The 19,418-nt window shown below is 61.0% G+C and overlaps 1 protein-coding gene across 3 annotated transcripts in view; it reads right to left on the reverse strand.

Annotated features, from left to right (window-relative positions):
- Positions 1 to 7,400: 7,400 nt before the first annotated feature.
- The window catches only part of PC (pyruvate carboxylase), a 239,704-nt gene continuing 227,686 nt past the window's right edge, over positions 7,401 to 19,418 (reverse strand). For all 3 annotated transcript variants that reach the window (XM_084632881.1, XM_084632880.1, XM_084632879.1), the window contains 11 exons: positions 15,139 to 15,283; positions 14,493 to 14,582; positions 13,250 to 13,471; positions 12,863 to 13,019; positions 12,334 to 12,574; positions 11,730 to 11,979; positions 11,167 to 11,411; positions 10,812 to 10,991; positions 10,353 to 10,604; positions 9,801 to 9,941; positions 7,401 to 9,663 (listed from right to left, as the gene is read on the reverse strand). In XM_084632881.1, coding sequence (XP_084489007.1) covers positions 9,415 to 9,663; positions 9,801 to 9,941; positions 10,353 to 10,604; positions 10,812 to 10,991; positions 11,167 to 11,411; positions 11,730 to 11,979; positions 12,334 to 12,574; positions 12,863 to 13,019; positions 13,250 to 13,471; positions 14,493 to 14,582; positions 15,139 to 15,283 — 2,172 coding nt within the window. In that variant the 3' untranslated portion in view covers positions 7,401 to 9,414. The remainder of the gene's footprint in view (positions 9,664 to 9,800; positions 9,942 to 10,352; positions 10,605 to 10,811; positions 10,992 to 11,166; positions 11,412 to 11,729; positions 11,980 to 12,333; positions 12,575 to 12,862; positions 13,020 to 13,249; positions 13,472 to 14,492; positions 14,583 to 15,138; positions 15,284 to 19,418) is intronic.

Consider the following 19,418-nt stretch of genomic DNA (forward strand, 5'->3'; position numbering starts at 1 on the left):
GGAGGCAGTAATGGATCCAGAGCAGAGACAGCAGCTATCCCACCGGTATCCACCCCCCGCACCCAATTGCAATCAGACCCATGGGTCCCTCCAGCCTGGGATTGCCCCCCCTCCCCCCCGGATCAGATGCATGAGCCCACCCAGTGGCCTCCTTCAGCCTGGCGTCCCTCCCCCTCCAGTTGCTAATTGTCCTGCTGGCTGGTTATTCCAAGAAATACCGGGTTTTTCAGGGCCCCGGCCAGGTTTGCAAACCAAGGGCTGCGTTCTGGGACAGCGGCTGGAGCCGTGCTGCCTTCTCAGCCCTTACAGAGCTGTGGCTGCCCCAGAGTAATGCCTAGCACCAGCCGCGCAGCCATCCCACAAGAAAGGAAGCAGCGGGCCCTGCTGGCCTGGGAAGTCTGTGTCAGGCTCTGGCAAGCAGGGGCTTTGTGCCACCCCACCCAGACCTGCCCTTAGCTCCCCCGACCCCAGTTACAAATCCCAGCTCTGTGCCCGCGTGCCCCCTGCAAAGCCTGGCTGGTGTGTAAAGAGAAGGAGCCATTGCCCGCTGGCAATGTAAAGCGTCCTTCGCCTGCCCGGCTCTGGCACTGCCAGTATTAGCCGGCTGTTTGAGTGCAGCAGACCCCTGTGCCCCACACACTCCTCCCTCCAGCAGGGCGGGGTCTCCCGCCACGCTGATGGGTATTAGAGGGGAGCGCCCACTCAGCCTTAACTCTGCCCCGCTGTGGAGCGGGCAGTAGCTGCTGTGGAGTCTCGGCACACATGCCTGCCGCAGGCCCTGTGTTAGGTGAAGCTGTATTGAGCGGTGGAGGGGTTAGTTGGCCCAGCTTGGCAGTACTGTACTTGGACCATGAGATGATCTGCGTGGGGTGGGGTGGGTGCCTCTGCCTCCCCTCCTCCCTCCCCGCCGTGTGTATGATCAAAGGCTAGAGGCTCATGTGGACTGTGCTGTGGTATGTACCTCACCCTGGCAGTGATAGGGTGAAGGGGAGCTAGTGAGGCCAATCAGCCCATCTGTGGCACCTCTCCGGGAGAAGCGCCACAGAGGGGCCTGCAGGCAGCGCTTGGGTCCTGTCCCTGAAGGGAGGCCAGGACCAAGCCCTGGGAGGCAGCACGGTGGGCTAGAGTCAGGACGGACTCTGCAGAGCCCTGTGGCTGCAACAGAAGGGGTGGGAGCAGTTGAGCTGGCCCGTGGGGCAGGGGCAGGGGCAGGGGCAGGACGCTCTGTGTGGCCTGGCCGGATGGCCGAGTCACCACCCAGCTGGCCAAAGCCCAGAGGAGAGTGAGGCAGAGGGCCTGCGACGCTGGGTCTCCCCAGAAGGAGGCGCCCCAGGCTGGTGAGTCTGTGACAACACCCCTTGGGAGCCCCATCAGGCCTGGCTCCAGCTCTGCGTTTTGTGGGTTTTCGCTAGCCAGGCCCCCGGGGATTGTCAGCGGCCAGGTGGGTGCTGGGCCTGCTCTGGGAGGCTGATGAAGGGCGAGTGGCAGTCCGGCGTTAGCAGTCGGCTGAGGGGAGAGGGGCTGGTGGGTCAGGCTCAGAAGCAGGCACGGGCTGAGTGCAGAGCCGTGGCCGGAAGCCCCCGCTCGGTACAGCACAGAGGGTGGCTCTGGGTGCTGAGGCGATGCTCAGAAAGGCCCGAGTGAAGGTTGTGGGGCCGTTTCCCTGCGCTCGGCATTTCCTGGCATTGCCGTTCTGTGGCACTCGCCGGTCGGGAAGGGACTGAGCTGCACCGGGCACTGCACGAAGCCAGGTCAGGTCGGGGGGATTCTGCAGTGCCCAGCAGGCACCAGCTGCTGGCTATTTTCCTCCCTAAGGCTGGGCATGTGGCCCCCTCCTCTCAGCCTTTGATCACCCAAGGCTGCTCCCCAGCACCCTGCACTCGCTCAGGTGGGAGTTACCCCTTGAGTTGCTTCTGTCGAACTCACCAGTGTCCGGCTTCCAGACAAGCAAAGGGCCAGCAGGGTGCTCAGGAGTAACGTCAGGCATAGAGACCCCCTCGTTGCCAGTTGGATGGGCTGAGCTGGGCACATCACCTAGCCCAGGGCATCGAACAGTCTGGGCATTGTGAGCTTCACTGACTCGCTACACTGGCGAAGTACCCACCGTGGCAGTCAGATCCACAGAGACCATGGGGTTATAGCGGGCAAGGTGAGGGGTGTGTGTCACAGAACGGGGACGTGCACCCATCGACTGCCCCACCACAGTGAGGCCCTGCCCATCTCCCACCTGGTACAGCAGGGCCCGCTCTGTGGCCCGCACCCAGCCTGAGATAACAGCCCCCACAGGTGGCCTTCCAAGGCCACATGGAGTCGTAGCGGTTTAGGGCCGTCGGGCTCCATTAGCGCATCAAGGCTGACCTTCTGGACGGCACAGGCCAGAGCTTGTCACCCAGTTCCCCCTGCTGGAGCCCAATCACTTGAGTTGGACTAAAGCATCTACCAGAAGGGCAGCCAGTCTGGACCTGGAGCCATCAGGAGATGGAGGCGCTACCCTGGCCCATAGGGGCATGTTCCGACGGTTACTCACCCTGTGCTAAGCTGGATGTGAGCTGAGTAAGTAACCTGCACGAAGGCACTCCCCAGCCTCCATGTCAGCGCAAACAGCCCATCCCGGCGCTGTTCCCCAGGGGGGCAGCAATGTGCTGAGCGATCCTCCACAAAGGCAGCTTCTCCGCTGCAGGGGCTCAGCCTGAAATCCAGCTCGCCCGCTGGCCTGTGGGCAAAGAGCTTGCCGGGTCTCCGATCCCAGCAGGACACGTGCCCATGGTACCCCTGACACCCCCCTGGCTGGCAGCACCGACGGAGAATCTGCCTCCACAAAGCCAGAAGCCTGCGGGAGCTGCAAGGGACCCTGCCTGAGAGCTCGGGTGCCTGTGTGATCCCCGCTGTGCCCGCTGCCACCCTCAGGGCCAGCGAACTGCGCACAGGGCCTGGGGCTGGTGCCCTCTAGAGGGGACAGGCCCCCGTGTCCCAGTCCCCACCCCACTGAGCCAACCAGGCAGTCCGCCCCACCCTGGGGCTGGCGCAGAGGGGAAAGGGTCCAGCTCCCAACCGGAACAATTTCTGTTGCTAGTAGCAATGGGAGGCAGGATCGCTCTACAGATGGCTGCTCCCCGGGCCTGGCAGCCTCCCTGTGCACGAGCCTGAGGGGCGCCCAGCCGCCTGTGAAGAGCTGGGGGCCCCTTGAGTGGAGTTTAATTTACCAGTCCACTGGAGCAGTGGGTGAAGGGGGTGGCATTCAGAACAGTGCAAAGGGCTGGCAAGGCTCCTGGGGTGTGTGTGCATGGGGATGGCTATGTACGGGAGGGAAGGGTAAGGCTTTAAATCCCTATTTGAGGCCTTCAGTAACTCAGCCAGAGCTGCTGGGCCTATTGCAGGAGTGGGACGAGGAGGTTCTGTGGCCTGTGATGTGCAGATCTATGGCCTGCGATGGTCCCTTCTGGCCTTGAAGTCTATGAGCCTATGCTGGGTGGGGCAGAGCAGTGATGGTGGGACGGGGCTAGGCATGTGGCTAGATGGAGGTGTGTGTATGGGGATAGAGGGGTAGGTGGATGCAGATATAGATGGGGCATGTATTGCGCTAGAAAGAGAAGGATGGATGGGGATGGGGAAGTGAGCTAATCAATGAGTCAAGCACTCCCAGTGGAGGAAATGCCAGGCTAAAGGTACCCATAACGCTGCCCCTGGCAGTCGTCCTTTCCAGGATCTCGTACCCAACCAGGTCATCACTGGGCACTGAACTAACAATCTTCACATCCACACCCAGACCGTGGTCTCTTGAGCTAAAGGACTAGCAGAAGTAGGTTGTTATCCTCTGTATAGTGCAACCAGCCCAAGGAGTGCAGCTCTCTCTCACCCACCCGCCTATTTGCTACAGTCTTGGGCATTTGGACTCCCGGCTTCCATCCTCAGTTTGGGCACGGGGGTCTAGTGGTTAGAGCAGAAGGGGGCTGTGAGTCAGGGCTTTTGGGGTCTCTCCTGCTCAAGGAGGGTAGTGGGTTATAGTGCGGGAGGGGACGGCCTGGGAGTGAGGACTTGTGGGGTCTAGCAGTTACAGATCACGCAGCCAGGTGTGTGGATTGTGCACAGCTGTGGTGAATGAGGGTTTTGTGACTCAGTTTCTCTTTGACTGGGGGGGCTATAGGGGTTACTTGCTTGTCCTGGCAGGGGGTAAGGGCTGGGGGGGGGCGGGGGGTGAATGTGCCATCCACACACATGAATGGAAGAGCCAAGGCTGGAGCACAAAGGCCCAGTGCCCAGCAGCCAGGCAGGGGCGCATAGGGAAGGATCGTGGGTTGAACAGGGTGGTTGTCAAGGTTGCTCCTGGGACACCCGGTGACGCTCCACCTTGCAGAGACCTGCTGGAGCTAGCTCTCCTTGAGCGCGCGTGCTGGCCGGGGTAGCACAGGCAGAAGCATGGGCTAGCAGCTCCAAGTGCAAACCTGCCCCTACCCCACATACCCGGCAAGGCTGCCCCATGCCGCCCCAGCTAGTCTCAGTGCACTGGCTCCATGAGTTAGATGTTGGGGGGGGGGCAACTTACCGACCCTCCGAGCCACGTATGACAATCGTCAGCAGTTCGAGAGCCGGGACGCGCCTGCTGGGGCTTTAGCTGGCCGAGAGGGGGCTACCAGGGCTCCAGCCCTACTCCCGCTGAAGCTCTGAGAACCCCTCCCTGCTGGGCATAAGCCAGAGGTGATGCGGGGGGGGGAGGGGTGTGGAGTCATGTGCCCCCCCCCAAATTTTTGCCACGGTTTGCTGGCCCCACTAGGTGTTGCTCTCGGGCCCCCTCCCTGCACGGCAGCTGCTAGAGCCACCAAGCTGGGAGCTGTGGCCATGGGGAGCGGCCACAGCAAACAGCTGGGAGCTGCAGGGAGGGGCTGCTTAGGGTAACTGGGGGGGGGGATGTGACTCAAGCTGTTGGGGGGGGAAACCTTTAAATTGTGTCCCCCACTCTCAGCAGGCACCAGTTGTCTCTGGCAGAAGCCCCCGCCCCCGCCCCCACCCCCACCCCACAGGGCAGAAGCCCCAAGCTTTCCTCTCCCCCCAGTCTGGTAGGCAGAGAATGGGGGTCAGAGGGGGGCACTGTGGGAGCCGCACTGTAAAATGCTGCACGCGGCTCACATGCTGCAGTTTGGCCACCCCTGAGTGAGAGCCTTAGGGAGGCCACTCGCCCAGTTTTCCCCAGACAAGCTGCTTTGGGTGGGAGGGATTTTTCCCCGTCTGCTACTGGACCAAAGCCGGCTGTGGTTTTGTCCGGTATCGGACAGGGGATGCTATCTTACCGCTCCTCCTGCGGCATGTCCTCCCGTGCGCGGGACCAGGCCATTTCAGCCCCACCGGAGTGCCCCATAGTCCAGGAACGGGTGTGGCCACCCAGGACCGGCCCACAACATTTTGGCACCTGAGGCGGGGAGCTCAAATGACACCCCGAAGCCCGCTCGCGTGGGCCAAAACTTTGAAACGCTGGGTCCTAGTGGTACCCCCACAGTCTGGCACCTGAGGTGGCCGCCTCATGGTAAGGCCAGCCCTGTGGCCACCCTAGGGAGTCGGGACGTCACCCCCAGCTCCCAGTGCAGACATACCCAGGAGCTGGAAGCTGAGAGGGCACCCAGCCCAGCACGGCTGGCTAAGCCTGGGCAACCCTTCAAATGTAGGTGGACAGAGCTGTGTTGCTCAGGGGTCTGCCACTTCCCCAGCCATGGGACGTAGCTCTGCCCACCTGACCCCAGTGCAGCCTCAGCTGGTCGCATGTTGGGGCCGTTGGCAGCCTGGGCTCTCACTCGAGCTTGGCTTCGCCACGCTGCCCTAAGAGCTCCCCGAGGGGCTTTGCCAAGGGACTAATATACCCCAGCTTGCTCCGAGCGGGCCACACTGTGGCCCGGTGAGTGGCTCCCTGAAGCGTGCTGTGGCGAGCGCATGGCCTGATACGGGGGCTGGAGCCAGCAGGCCGGGGCGTGGAGCTGAAGAGCTGCGGCACTCACCCTTGTGGGTGCCTAAGTGGTGGGCTCGGCAGAGGCATGGGGATCCTGCTGCGAGTCGGTGGAAAGGCCAGGGTAGCACGCGCTGTCAATCGGGGCCAGCCCTTGAGAGAGGCAGCGCGGCAGAGTGGAGTGATTGTGTGTGTGTGTTTCGTGGCCTCCCTCTAACAGGGGTACTGAAGTGCAGAGAACTATTCACAGCAGGGAGCAGAAAAGGAGGAGACCAGACCCATGATCTCCTAGCCCAAAGACCTTCCCCTAGGCAGGGGTGGGTCAGTCCTAGGCCGCTGTGACTGGGCTGAGAGTCCTGTGGCAGGCACAGCTGCAGAGTATTGTATTAATTCTCTTAAAGCACAGAAGGGAGCTGACTTATTAACGACCCCGGCAGTGTAACGAGCTGGTGGGAGCGGCTCAAGGAGCTTGGGGCTGCCATGCCAGATTGCAATGTCCTTCAAAGAGAAGCGCCAACTCTTGCTCCCCAGCCAGGGGCTCCTTCCGCACTTTCACACACATCATCCCTGGTGCTTCTGGAGTTGGGGGGCAGGGGCTGTTTACACAGGGATCTCTTGCCTGGTGCTGAGACACTGCCTCCTGGAGGGCTGTTTACGCCGGGGACCTGCTGTGGAACATCCCCGCTAGTAACACCCGGGCAGCATTTCACTCAGCATCTCCGCCCAGCACCAGGCAACTGCTCCGCTCTGGGTTTGGAGCCGTCTGCCTCAGGGCTGGGCTGAGACCTGGCACCTCATGCAGCAGCCAGGTGCCCTGGTCCTGGGGACAAGACTTAGTGCCTGTGGGTTGGTGTGCGGGTGAAGGGAGCCCCCGTCTGGTCAGTGTGAGCAGTGCCGGCTGGGGGATGCAGCCCAAAGGGGTCTGTCTGGGGGATGGTGCCCTGTATTCAAGCCCCTGCCCTCCCTAAGTCAGCCCCACCCCGGGCCCAGCTCAGAGCCAGCCTCCCCCAGAGGGGAAAGTCCCTATGACTCATTCCCACCCACCCCGATTCCATGTCATCTCACCCTAGCTCACTACGCTTCCTGAGCTGACGGCATCACGTTCTGTTGGCATGGCAGCTACTTGGAAGCCACGGTTTTCCTTTCAGACGGGAGGGCGTGAATTTTGAACGGGGCCAAAGTGAGAACCAGGCTGCGCCATCTGCACCCACTGTCCCTGCTAGCCCAGCCCTGGACACCCCCCGCCCCCCAGCTCTGCAGGTGCCCCTTAGCCCTGCCCAGCAACATAAGGCTGCTGGTTGGGAGTGATGGGCTTCGGCTGAGCTGGGACTGGCGTAGCTGGGGGCACCCCACAGCGAGTGCTCCCCACACGCAGGCAGCCATACCAGCGGCAGTCTGGAGTCTATCCAGCAGGAGGCAGGCTGCCCCCAATTCTCTGGTCTTGTCACAAACTCAGCCAGGCCAGCAGTGAGCGGTTAGTGAGATGAGTTTTATTGCCCAGCAGGGGGCCGGCCCCTCAGGGACCCCGGGTCACTGAGTCCTTCCCAAAACGGCCTTGATCCTTCCAGTCCAACGGGGCGCTAACGGAATCCCACTTGGCAGCTCCTGCACTGCAGACTGTCCTCATGGATGTGAGGTTTGTTCCCGTGCCCTCAGGCAGGGGGAGGGATTTCACCCCTCTCCCCCAGCCCTGGGCAGACAACCCTGTAAACATCTGACACCCCTCCCAACCTAAAACCCAGCATGATTGCGTTGGTCGCTACCCAGTGGGTGCCCCCTCTCACCACCACTCGGTCCTGTGCCCCCACAGAAGGCCCCATCCAGATCGACACGAGGATGGGGTCGCCAGGGAGCAGGGGTGGGGGCAATCCATGGCTAGTGATACCCCTGAGTCCCCCCCTGCTCTGAAGGGGGGAGGGGCATACATATTTGGGGGCAGGGATTGGCAATTAAGACAATAGAAAAGATTCTGCATTAGACTAGCCCTGGGTTCAAGCAGCAAGAGGAGCCCCCGCAGCTGAGGGGGTCCCCTGAGGCAGCATGGCAGGGGAAAGGAGCCCCTCCCCGTCCCCCTCTCCCCCCCACAGCTGGGGGCAGGACCAGGACTCAGGTGGGGCACTGTTCTCCCCCCAAGGGAGAAAGGAGTCATGGTTGAGCTGGGGAGGGACAGCAGCTATTGGGTGGGCATAGAAAGCAGTGGCAGCCTGTGGGGAAGGTGCCCTCCAGAGTTGGGGGGGTACCTGGGCTGGAGGCGCAGGGGGCCAGCACCCCATATGGTGCAGGGGGGTAACTGGGCTGGATGGGGCAGCGCCTCCTGGCAGTTGATGGGTATAATGCAATTGGCAGCAGAGTAAGTGGGATGGGAGGGGACAGCACCTCCCCAGCAATGCTTAGCCTCTGAGATCAGATGCCCCCTGGTGGAGACAGAGGGAACTGCACCTCTCGGCTGCATGATGCGGACACACACTTGTGACTTCTTTGTACAGTTATGAACTGACTGGCCACTTTGCATCGCTGCCCGCCGGGGGGGAAGAGCTGATTGTGTCCGTGGGTTAAGAAGCTAAAGGAAGGGGTCTGCCATGCCTGCTGCCTGGCCTGGAACCGGACCGGACTGCAATGGACACACAACTGGGAAGACCCTGCATTGGCAAGGGCCTGCCCATGGGCCCACGGGCCCCTCCACGGCCAATGGCAGGACATTAACCACACGGACAGCTGAGAGCAGGGACTCCCTCCAGCACTCGGCAGGGAGGCGGAGGCCAAAGACCTGGAGCTGGAAACTAAGGGAGAACAGGGGTGAGCAGCAGCGGAAGGGAGCAAAGCTGGGTCTCCGGGCAGCAGGACATGCTGAGGTCCTGGCTGCCACCAACACGGGCTCCGGCCTGAGGACCCTGCGACTAATCAATGCTCCCTTGGCCTGGCCAGGCTGCCCAGCCTTGCTGATGATCCTCCCTGGGCACTTCGCTCCCGGAGAAGGGAGAGTCTCTGCCTCAGTCTGATCACAGCTGGACTGGCTGGAGCTCACGGGGGGAGCAGGCGGTGGTGGTGCCCAAAGGCCCGGTCCTGGAGTTGCTGAGGCTGCATGGGTGCCTGGGGAAAGTGTGGGTCTGGCACACCGCCGGGGTCACTGCCAAAAGACTGGGGTAACACAGCCCTGTCAATCCATAATAGGTGCACAGACACCCCCTGGTGGCGGCAGAAGGAATTGCACCCCAGGCTGCATGATGCACAGGCTCCCCTGATGGCGGTGGAAGGAACTGCGCGTCCCCCATAAGGTGCCTGACTGAGGCTAAGCAGGACTTCGGAGGGGGTGTGGGGAAAGAAAGAAGCTGGTGCATCTCCTGCAAGCAAAGGGTTAAAAGTGGGCGGGGCACGCCCTTAAAGTGACAGCGTGCCGGCTGCATCCGACACATTGGGGGGCAGGTCTCTGTCCGGGATGGGGGAGGGGAAGCAGAATGCAGCGGGGGGGAGGAGGCGGGGGCCTATTCTATTTCCAGGATGAGGTCATCCCCTTCTAGGTTCATGTCGGGTTTGACGTAGATCTTTTTGACAGTGCCGGCCATGGGGGAGTTGACCACGGTCTCCATCTTCATGGCGCTGAGCACACAGAGGGGCTGTCCCTTGTCGACCTTTGCCCCCTCCTCCACCTTGATGTCAATGACCTTGCCGGGCATGGGGGCCCCGATCTGGCCCTTGATGTCCTTCAGTGCCTTGGGGTGGAAATGCATCTCCTGGGGGGCGGGGCAGAGAGACAAGGTTAGTCAACACATCTCATGCAACAAGGCCTTAGATCGGGACAGACCCGTGTGCCCAGCTCGCAACATCAGACCCAGAGGCTCTTCCAGCCCAGTATCTACCCCCTTGGCACCTTCATGGCTTGTGTGTCCTTGACCAGGATGGAGCGCAGCTGCCCATTGAGTTCGAAGAAGACCTCACGTTGGCCAGCCCGGTTCAGGTCTCCCAGCGCAAGGGCTTTGATGTGCAGGGTCTTTCCACGTTCCAGCTCCACCTGCAGGGGGAGACCGAGCGTGGTGAGGCCCCCAGGGCTTCCTGAGTCTGCAGAGAGTTGGAATCAATTGCTCTGGGGGAGGGGCGCTGCCTTGAGTGTAACTGACACGGTGATGTTTCCTGAGTCTGCAAAGAGCCTGAGCTGATCCCTCCGAGAATGGGGAGCCGCCCGACCTGGAACTCCTCCCAGTGTCCCGCTGATCCCAAAGGCCCCCCAAACGTAGGGCTTGATAGTCTCCCTTAACCCTATTTCCCACAATCTCCAACCTTCCTGCCTCAAACTTCTCCTCAGGCTCCCCCGACCCCTACTCCCAGGTCCAACCAGTCCCCCCAGAGCCTTATCTCCCCCCGTACAGCCCATGGTCCAAGTCTGCCCACCTGGGTCTGGCCCCTCCCACCCTGACTCCCATACCTCAAACTCCTCGGCGATCTTGGGCCCCTCCAGGAAGAGACGGGTGTTGAGGCACTCGACGGGGCCAAAGGTGGCCGTGAACTCCTTGAACTCATCGAACACCTTGGGGTACATGGCAGCTGAGAGCACGTCCTCAGGGGTGATCTCCTCCTCCTGGTGCCGCATGCGCAGCTCCTTCTCCAGCTGCTGGAAGTCCAGGGCGGGCAGCGAGGCCCCCGGGCGTCCCTCAATGCGGGGCAGGTCCTTCAGCACCTGGGAGGGAGAGCATCAGGATTCCATGCCGGGGGGCTGGAGCAATGGGAGCCCAGGGAAGGGGATACCGCCCACTTCGTGGTCCCCATGGCTCACCTTGGAGTGAAAGGACTCAGGGAAGTCCCAGCAGAGGAACCTGATCTAGCCCTGCCTCCCACATGCCCGGGATTCCCCTGCAGCCCCACCCCACCCATTGCCCAGCCCCACCTTGGAGCGGAAGGGCTCAGGGAAGCCCCCATAGGGGATCCCAATGTAGCCCTGCAGGAACTCCACCACGGAGAGCGGGAAGGAGAGCTCGTCTGCCATGGCCTCCACCTCCTGCCGCGACAGGTTGTTCTGCACCATGAACTGCGCCAGGTCCCCCACGATCTTCGATGATGGCGTCACCTGCATGGGCGGGAGACGGGTCAGTGCAGGCAGGTCCCCGTCCTGGGGCTGGTCAGAAGTGGTGCTCCCTAGAGGGGACAAAACCCCATGTCCCATTCCCCACCGTCCCGAGCCAGCCAGGCCCCCTGGGCGGGATCAGAGCTGGCAGCTCTGGACGACTGTGGAGGGCTCTGACCTTGATGAGATCCCCCAGCAGCTTGTTGGCTTCGACGAAGGCCTTCTTGACCTGCTTGAACTTGTTGCCCAGCCCCATGCTGTGGGCCTGGAAGTGCAGGTTGGTGTACTGGCCACCCGGGATCTCGTTCTCGTACACGTCGGCGTTGCCCGACTTCATGGTGGCTGTGCAGTCGAAGGCGGCGTAAAGGCCCCGCGCCATCTCCCAGTACTCGCTGTAGTCAAACACCTTCTCTATCTGGATGCCTGAGGCGGGGAGAGGGAGGAGATGGGGCTTGTCCAGGCTGCAGGGGTTGGACTTGGCCCATCCTGGTGAGTGGGACAGAGGCGGGGCTCTGGGATGATCCACCACCCTGAGATCTTGGCTCCAGAGAGCATGGGGGCAGAGCTGGGTCATGTGTCCTCCTCGCTCTTTGCCCTAGCCCATCTCATGATGTTCTTAGACTGGATCGGGGCAGATGCCTTGTCTGACTCTGCGCCCTCCCTGCTCTAAGCACTAGATCCCCTTCCCCTCCCAGAGCCAGGCGTTTAGCGCCCGGGGGCCCTGGCTCCTGCGGCTGGTACCTGTGTCCTGGCTGGTGCCCCGGGTGCAGGCCACCAAGGCGCCCATGCTGGGCTGCGAGGTCATGCCGGACATGGCGTCCACGGCCACGTCGACGATGTCAGCGCCGGCGGCGGTGCAGGCCAGCATGGAGGCCACCCCCGCCCCAGAGGTGTCATGGGTGTGGATGTGGATGGGCACCTCGGGGAAGCGCTGGCGGAGCGCCCCCACCAGCAGCTCCGAGGCGCGCGGCTTCAGCAGCCCAGCCATGTCCTGCAAGGGAGAAGAGAGCTGAGCGTGGGGGGGCAGAAACAGGGGGAGGGTGGGGAGGGGTGAAAGGGTAGGGAGCAGGGAAGGTGCAGGGGGAACCAGCTGTGGGGGGGCAGAGACGAGGGCAGGGGCTGTGGGAGCGGAGGGGGAAGGCTGGGGCAGGAGGGGATGAGGAGGCAAGTATGACAGGGTGAGCGAGCTCTGGACACCCTCCCCAGTGCCATGATGCCCCCCAAAGGGTGGCATCTCAGTCCATGATGTCCTGCGTTATGGGTCCCCCCGGGCTCTGCTCCCCAGTGCTGCCAGTGCCCCCACCCGCAGCCCCCGGCTACCCCAGTCCTGGGCTCCCCTAGGTACCTTGATGCAGAGGATGTGCGTCCCAGCTTTCACCAGCTCCTCGGCCAGCTGGACATAGTATTCCAGTGTGTATTTGGTGCGGGTGGGGTCGGCCACATCTCCCGTGTAGGAGATTGCAGCCTCCACCACCCCCCCGGCTTGCCCCGCTGCCTCCATCCCCAGCAGCATGTTGGGCAAGTAATTGAGGGAGTCGAAGACCCGGAAGATGTCCATGCCGTTCTCCTTTGCCACTTCACAGAACCTGGGGGACCAGGGTCACCTGGTGAGTCCTGGGGGAGAAGGATCCCCATGGGGACTGGGTGCCAGGCCCCCCCATGTAGAGTTATCCCTGCTGATGCACCCCTCAGGTCTGGCGTCAGGGTGAGTCAGCCAGGCGACTCTGGAATCCCACCCCCTTTCCTCACTCCCTCCCCTGGGGGGTCTGAAGCCCTGACCCTCAATCCTACCCCACGGCTCTCTGCTGTCCCAGACTTGAGCCCCCACCTGCCCAGCCCGGCTGATGCCCTGTCAGCCCACCCCGCCAGCTCACTTGAAGACGGAGTTGTCGGGGTAGTTGGTGTACCCCACGGCGTTGGCCCCCCGCAGCAGCATCTGGAAGGGGATGTTGGGGATGAGCTCACGGAGCTCCTGCAGCCGCTGCCATGGGCACTCATACAGGAAACGCATGGCAACGTCAAACGTGGCACCTGGTGGGGTGGGGCAGAGAGGTGAGTACGTGTGACCTGCCTCCACCGGTGTTACCCACAAGTTCTTCCCTCAGCCCTGCCCCTCCCCCCAATCCCATAGTGGATGTTCCCTAGAGGGGAAAGGCCTGTGTCCCATTCCCCACCCCGCCGGGGCCAGCCAGCCCCCCACCCTGGGGCTGGATCAGAACCAGCGCCCCCTAGAGTGGAAAGGCCCCATGTCCTGCTCTGACCTCCCCAGTTCTCAATGCTGAAGAGGTTGTTGAAGTTGTGAGCCACGAAGGGCGAGATCTTCTTGAGGTCATGTGTGCGGACGCGGGTGGCCAGCAGGGACTGGTGAGCATCCCGGAAGGTCGTGTCCATGAGCAGCAGCCCACGGTGCTGCCGCACGGCCTTGGCAAAGCCCTGGGGACCCTCCCGGAGCAGGATATCTCGGAAGCCAGTAGGGGGGTCACCTGAAAAGCAGGGGGCGGATACCATTGCTGTAGGGTTGCAGAGAGACCCCTACACGGCTCCCTGCAGCCCCCCAGGGTGTCGTTACTTAGCCTGGAAGGAGTCACTTACACTCAGCGCTGCTGGTGCTAGGAGGCGCTGCGCTGCAAGGAGGGAGGTGGGGACACAATAGGGGGTGCTCTCCCTTACTCACAGTCAGTGGCTGACCCTAGCATGATGCTAGAGGACGCCAGGAGAGGGATCCCTGAATAAACAGCCCTTGCGCCCCACCCCAGAGGCGGCTGCATCTCAGTACTGGGCCAGGGATCCCTGTACATGACGTGCTCTGTGGGGCTGATGCCTGGTAAATCTTTTCTGACTGCAACTAGCCTGGAACCAGCTCCATGAAATGGGTTGGACAGCTGAGCCGTGGGCCTGAGGTTCCCAGCACGCATGTGACCGATGCACAGGGCTGGCTTTAATTAGCCAGGATTGCAGCTACGTCAGGTTATTATCGCAGTTTATTTCTTTGTCAGCCGCTAATCCTCAGCCTGAACCAGGCATTAAGAGAATGAACAACGGTGGCTTACAGCTCATTAAGGTTCTCCCAAGCAGCCTGTTAAATCCGTTTTGAGCTGACAGACCCCTAAGTGCTCCCTCCCTGGGCCAGGGAGCAGGCTGGAGCAGAATACAGCACAGCTAATGATTTGCTGGGCAGCCTGGCAAATGGGGCAGGTAGCCACCGAACTGGGAGCGCTGACTCCCAGCCCTCCCCGCGCCAACCCACTAGAACCCACTGCCCTCCGAAGGGAAGAACAGGGCCCAGAAAGGCCCTGACTCCTGGGAGCGGGGGAGGAAGTGGAGTCCAGCCACAAGGGCAGAAGGGAGGGCACGTGGCACAGGGAACCCAGGCATCCTGCCCCCCCACTCCATCCATGGGGAAGGGAGTGGGAGGGGGCCATAGTGCGGGGGAGGGGCCCTGTGGGCAGCAGACCCAGCAGGTGGGAGGTGCCGGGGTGGGGGACAGGAGAGGAGGGAACTCACCCAAAGGCACAATGGGCACGACGGGATCAATGGGGGATGGGCGGGCCTTGACAGGGATGGGCGTGGTGGGGCCGTTGACCATCACGTGGCCTGGAGAGAGAATGTCAGAGTTAGACAGCACAGTGCATGGAACACGGCCTGGGCCAGGTATCCCGCCCCCGCCATACCGACTGGGGATCCCGACCCATGGCCCTTATGTTACAGAACCAGCTGGTGATCCCAGCCCTGAGCCTGACGCTGCGGTACGGGATGGACAACATACCCATGGCCCTGACCTGTGGTACTGGATGGGGACTCCGCCCCCTGGGGCTGATCCCACAGTACTGGACAGGCACCCCACAGATGGTCCCAACCCACAGTACCAGCTGAGGATTTTGCCTTCTGGGGGGCTCCTGCCTTCTGGGCCTACCCCACAGTACCAATTGGGGATCCTGCCCCGGGGCCAGATCTCATGGTACCAGCTGGAGAATCCCACCCATGGCTCTGACCTCACAGATCTGGCCCTGTGGTACCAGACGGGGACCCCATACCTTGGGCCTAACCCCACAGTACTGGAAAGGGACCCTGCTCGGGGTCCAACCCCATGGTCCTGTCTGGAGAGCCCACCCATTGGCCTGAGTCTGTGGTCCCAGCTTGTGGCCTGTACCCAGATAATGTAGCAGCTTCTGGGCCCTGTTCTGGCCCGGGCGCAGATTGAAGAGCTCAGGGTTCTCATCGATGAACTGTGTGTCCACCGTGCCCCGCAGGAACTGGTCATTGCTCAGCACATTCTGCAGGAAGGGGATGTTGGTCTGGGAACAAACAGTAACAGGCTATCAGCATGGCTCTGGCATCCCGTGGGTTTAATCCTGGAGGGGGGGAGGCCCCCCCCAAGAACCCAAGGCATTAACCCTTCCCCTCCTGGCCCCAGCAAGCCCTGACCCAGAGCTGGACGCCAGGATGGAGAAGATGAGACCTAGCGCTGTCTATGCTGGGGCTTTGGTTGGCGTAACTACCTTTCCCCGGGATGTGAATTTTGTCACCCCTCCCCTCATCGAGTTAGCTAGGTAGAGCTAAATTTTAGGTGCAGACCAGGCCTGAGGCTCCGAGAGGGAGGGAGTTGCCCTGATGGTTACTGACACAGGGATGCTGCCTGAGTCTGCAGGGAGCCTGAGCTGATTGCTCTGAGGTGGGGCAGCTGCCCCAGTGTTAGTGAGTCAGTGCCGCCCTCCTTCCCCAAGGGATTATGTCCTGGCCTGATGCCAGGGTGAGGTACACCAGGCAAGGCACTCCAGAGGAGAAGCAACGCCTTTGTAGCTGGTTATTAAAGCCTCTTCCTCTCTTTGAATCAAATACGTAAAAGGTTGTTACAAGAAGGAGGGGAAAAATTTGTTCTCCTTAACCCCTGAGGATAGGACAAGAGGCAGTGGGCTTAAATTGCAGCAAGGGCGGTGTAGGTTGGACATTAGGAAAACTTCCTGTCAGGGTGGTTAACCACTGGAATCAGTTGCCTAGGGAGCTTGGGGAATCTCTGTCACTGGGGATTTTTCAGAGCAGGTTGGACAAACACCTGTCAGGGGTGGTCTAGACAGGGGCGGCTCTACCAATTTTGCCGCCCCAAGCAGTCGCCGCCGAAGTGCCGCCGCGGTGGGAAGAGCAGCGGAGCTGCTGCCGAATTGCCGCCGCAGGACACGGGCTGCTGTCCCATTCTGACTGCCGCCCCAAGCACCTGCTTGGAAAGCACCGGCCCTGGACCTAGTTAATACTTAGTCCTGTCTTGAGTGCAGGGGCCTGGACTCGATGACCTTTCGAGGTCCCTTCCAGTCCTATGATTCTATGATTGAATTCAGTTCTCCCTGCTCCCAGCCAATCAGCTCTCATCGCGCTGCAAATACTGCTAACAAATCTAATGACAGATCGAGGCCCATCTCGTACAAGATGTGACAATGGTAGCATGGTCTGGTGGGTTAGAGCAGAGGGTGTGGAGAGTCAGGACTCCTGGGTTCTCTCCTCTGCTCTGGGAGGTGAGTGGTTAGAACTATGGGGAGGTGGAAAGAAGAGGCTGGGAACCAGGACTCCTGGTTCTATCCCTGGCCCTGGGAGAGGAGTGGCATCTAATGGTTAGATTGGGGTGGTGGTGGTGGAAGGCAGGATGCCTGGGTTCTAGTCGCAGCAGCACAGCTGTCCAGCTGCTTGTGTCCAAGGGGTGGGGAGGGGCAGCTACCAGGCTCATGCTTGTGCATTGCCGGGGAGAATGGGGACTGGCTGCTGGATGGGAAAGGCTGGAGTAAGCTGAGCCCCCCTGAGCGTTGTCAGAGCTGTCAAGAGGGATTAGACTCTGGGGAGCTGGACTGTGTCTCATGGGCTGGACGGAACAGCTGCTGCTTGGGGAAGGGCAGAGCACAGATGGGTAGTGGGGGTGCAATGGGGGATCTGGGAATTGCAGAGCGGGGGCGCAGGGGTCAGCAGCTACACTGGGGCAGGGCACTGGGGCAGGGCATGTTAGACTCCCCAGGAGCCTAGCCTTGAGTTCAAGGTGAACCCTCTTGCTCTCATAGGCACACAATCACAGCATAGGCTCAAAGAAGTAAAAGGTGCAGGACTGAATCTAGCCAGCAGAGGACAGTGCCTCTCTCACACACCCCTTTACACAGAAGGGGAAACGGAGGGTCTATCCCCAGCTCTTGGAAGGGAGGGGAGGTCTAGTGGGTTAGTGCAGGGGATACAGTTAGCGAATGGGTTCAGGACACCTGGGTCTGGGTTCCCTGGCTCTGAGAGAGAAGTAGGGTCTAATGGTTGAGCGGGGGGTGGGGGTGAGAACCAGGACTCCTGAGTTCCATCCCCATCTCTGTTGCATGACCCTCAGCCCGCCTTGTCCCCTCTCTGCACCGCCATATCCCACTCTGCCATGGCGACCCTGACCTGACCTACAAAAACCATGCTGAGCCCCCTGTGAGCAAACCCCTCCTCTCCCAACAACTCCGTTATTTAATGTGCTGCTGAGGTCCTGAAACAGCCCCCTCCGGCCACGGCCAGTGATCCTGGCGCCTGGCTCTGCATGCTGAGAAGCTAACGGGCTCCTGGTACCATGGCCAGGGGCAAGGCCTTCATCAGGGATAATTATCCTGCTGAGAACTGATCGCCCTCCTCAATGCCATCACCCAGGGATGGGGGGAAGGGCACTGCACCTGCCATCCTGTGCCCTCCTTTCAGTGCCCATATGCCAGCTCCTCTGCCTGCAGGGGCCGTGCCATGGCTGCAGAGATCCTGCGCTTTTCCTGTTCACTCCTGTGTTAAGGCCCAAATGATGATGTCGGCAGCTGGGCTCCCCCACGGCTGCCCACAGTGGGGCCTCTGCTCCTACCTTACCCACCACCTGATTCCCAGGAGACCGGTCTCCTGGGCTGTATTCCCAGCTCTGTCCCGACTCACTACGTACCCGGCAGCCTTGCTGTAGTTTTTAAATGGGGAGATGGGAAAACCATGAACTCAAAAGAAACCCAAGGTAAAATAGCAGAGCTGGGAAGTTCTGACACATACACGGAGCAGGGCTGATTCTCTCCAGCAGAGGGCAGCAGAACAGCTAATCCACACTTCAAATAATGCCTGCTGCACTCTGAGCTGCTAGGAAGTAGGGATAGAACCCAGGAGTCCAAACTCCCAGCACCCCCCTAACCTGCTAGAGACCTCCCATTTCCCTCCTAGAGCAGGAGATAGACCCCAGGAGACCTGGATTCTCAGCCACTGCTCCCTCCCCTCCCCTTCCCTTCCCTCCCAGAGACGGGGCTAGAACCTGGAACGCTGCTCCCCCCCCGCCCGCTCTAACCTCCAGACCTCATTCCCTTCTACGATTCTGGTTAATAACTTCCCTGGCCAGTCAGCTAAGGAGGTGCCAAACCCAGGACTCCTGGGTGAGATTCTGTACCCCACTAATGGCTCATTAGCAGCCCCAGAGTGGGCCGGGCTCGGCAAAGGTAATCATAGCCCTATATTAGCTTTATGGGTCCCTTCCCCAGAGCTCTTGGTGGGGGGTAGCAGGAGGCTGAGCCTCATGGAAGTTCAGGGGGGCACAGAGGGCTGAAGCTGGGTTTGAAGGGCAAAAGGGACCAAAGCATTGTTGGGAATGGGGGCTGTTTATACAGGGATCTCTCCCCATTCCTGGCCCTCCCAGCCAGCCTATCCCTCCGCCCTGGGACTGCATCATAGCCAGCACCCCCTTCAGGGGAAAGGCCCCATACCCCATTTCCTGACTTCCTCCCCCCTTACCCAGTCAGCCCCGCAGTGGGAGCGAAGTCTAAGCTAAGTTCCTTCCCACCCTCTACTCTTGCTGCATTTCCTCATTAATTAATTAATCAATCAGGGCACTCAGCAGTTAATGAAGGAAGAACGTAAGCTAGGTGCAGGGAGAAGGGCCTTGGAGCAGGAGGCTCTTGGCTGAAGGAGGTTTCAGAGAGGGAGCTACGCCCTCAGTTCCCACCTAATTCCTCACCCCATGGTAGGGCTGTCTCCTTCAATCAGGTCCCCAGAGCTCTAGGAGTGAATGTCCCTCAGCGATGGGGCTCTGAGCCCTTCCCTTGCGGATATTGACTACCAGCCCCCCCCCAACTCATAACAGCACTCTCCCCTCCCAGGGCTGGGGATGGAACCCAGGGGTCCTAGCTCCCAGCCCCCCAACCATTAGACTTGACTCGACTCCCCTCCCCTCCCAGAGCTGGGGATGGAGTCCAGGGGTCTTAGCTCCTAGCCCTGCAACCATTAGACTCCCAGAGTTGGGGCTAGAACCCAGGAATCCTAACTCTGAGTCACTTCTGCTCTAACCACTAGATCCAACTCCTGTAAGTTTGAGCAAATTGCAATTCTGCTCAGTAGGGGGCAGTGGTGTGTCCCCTCCCCCACAGTATCATCTTTAACCCAATCTTAAACCTCTTAAACAGAAACCCCCTCATC

Source organism: Lepidochelys olivacea, assembly GCF_965140295.1.
Source record: "Lepidochelys olivacea isolate rLepOli2 genome assembly, chromosome: 7".
In the NCBI taxonomy this organism is placed as follows: domain Eukaryota; kingdom Metazoa; phylum Chordata; order Testudines; family Cheloniidae; genus Lepidochelys; species Lepidochelys olivacea.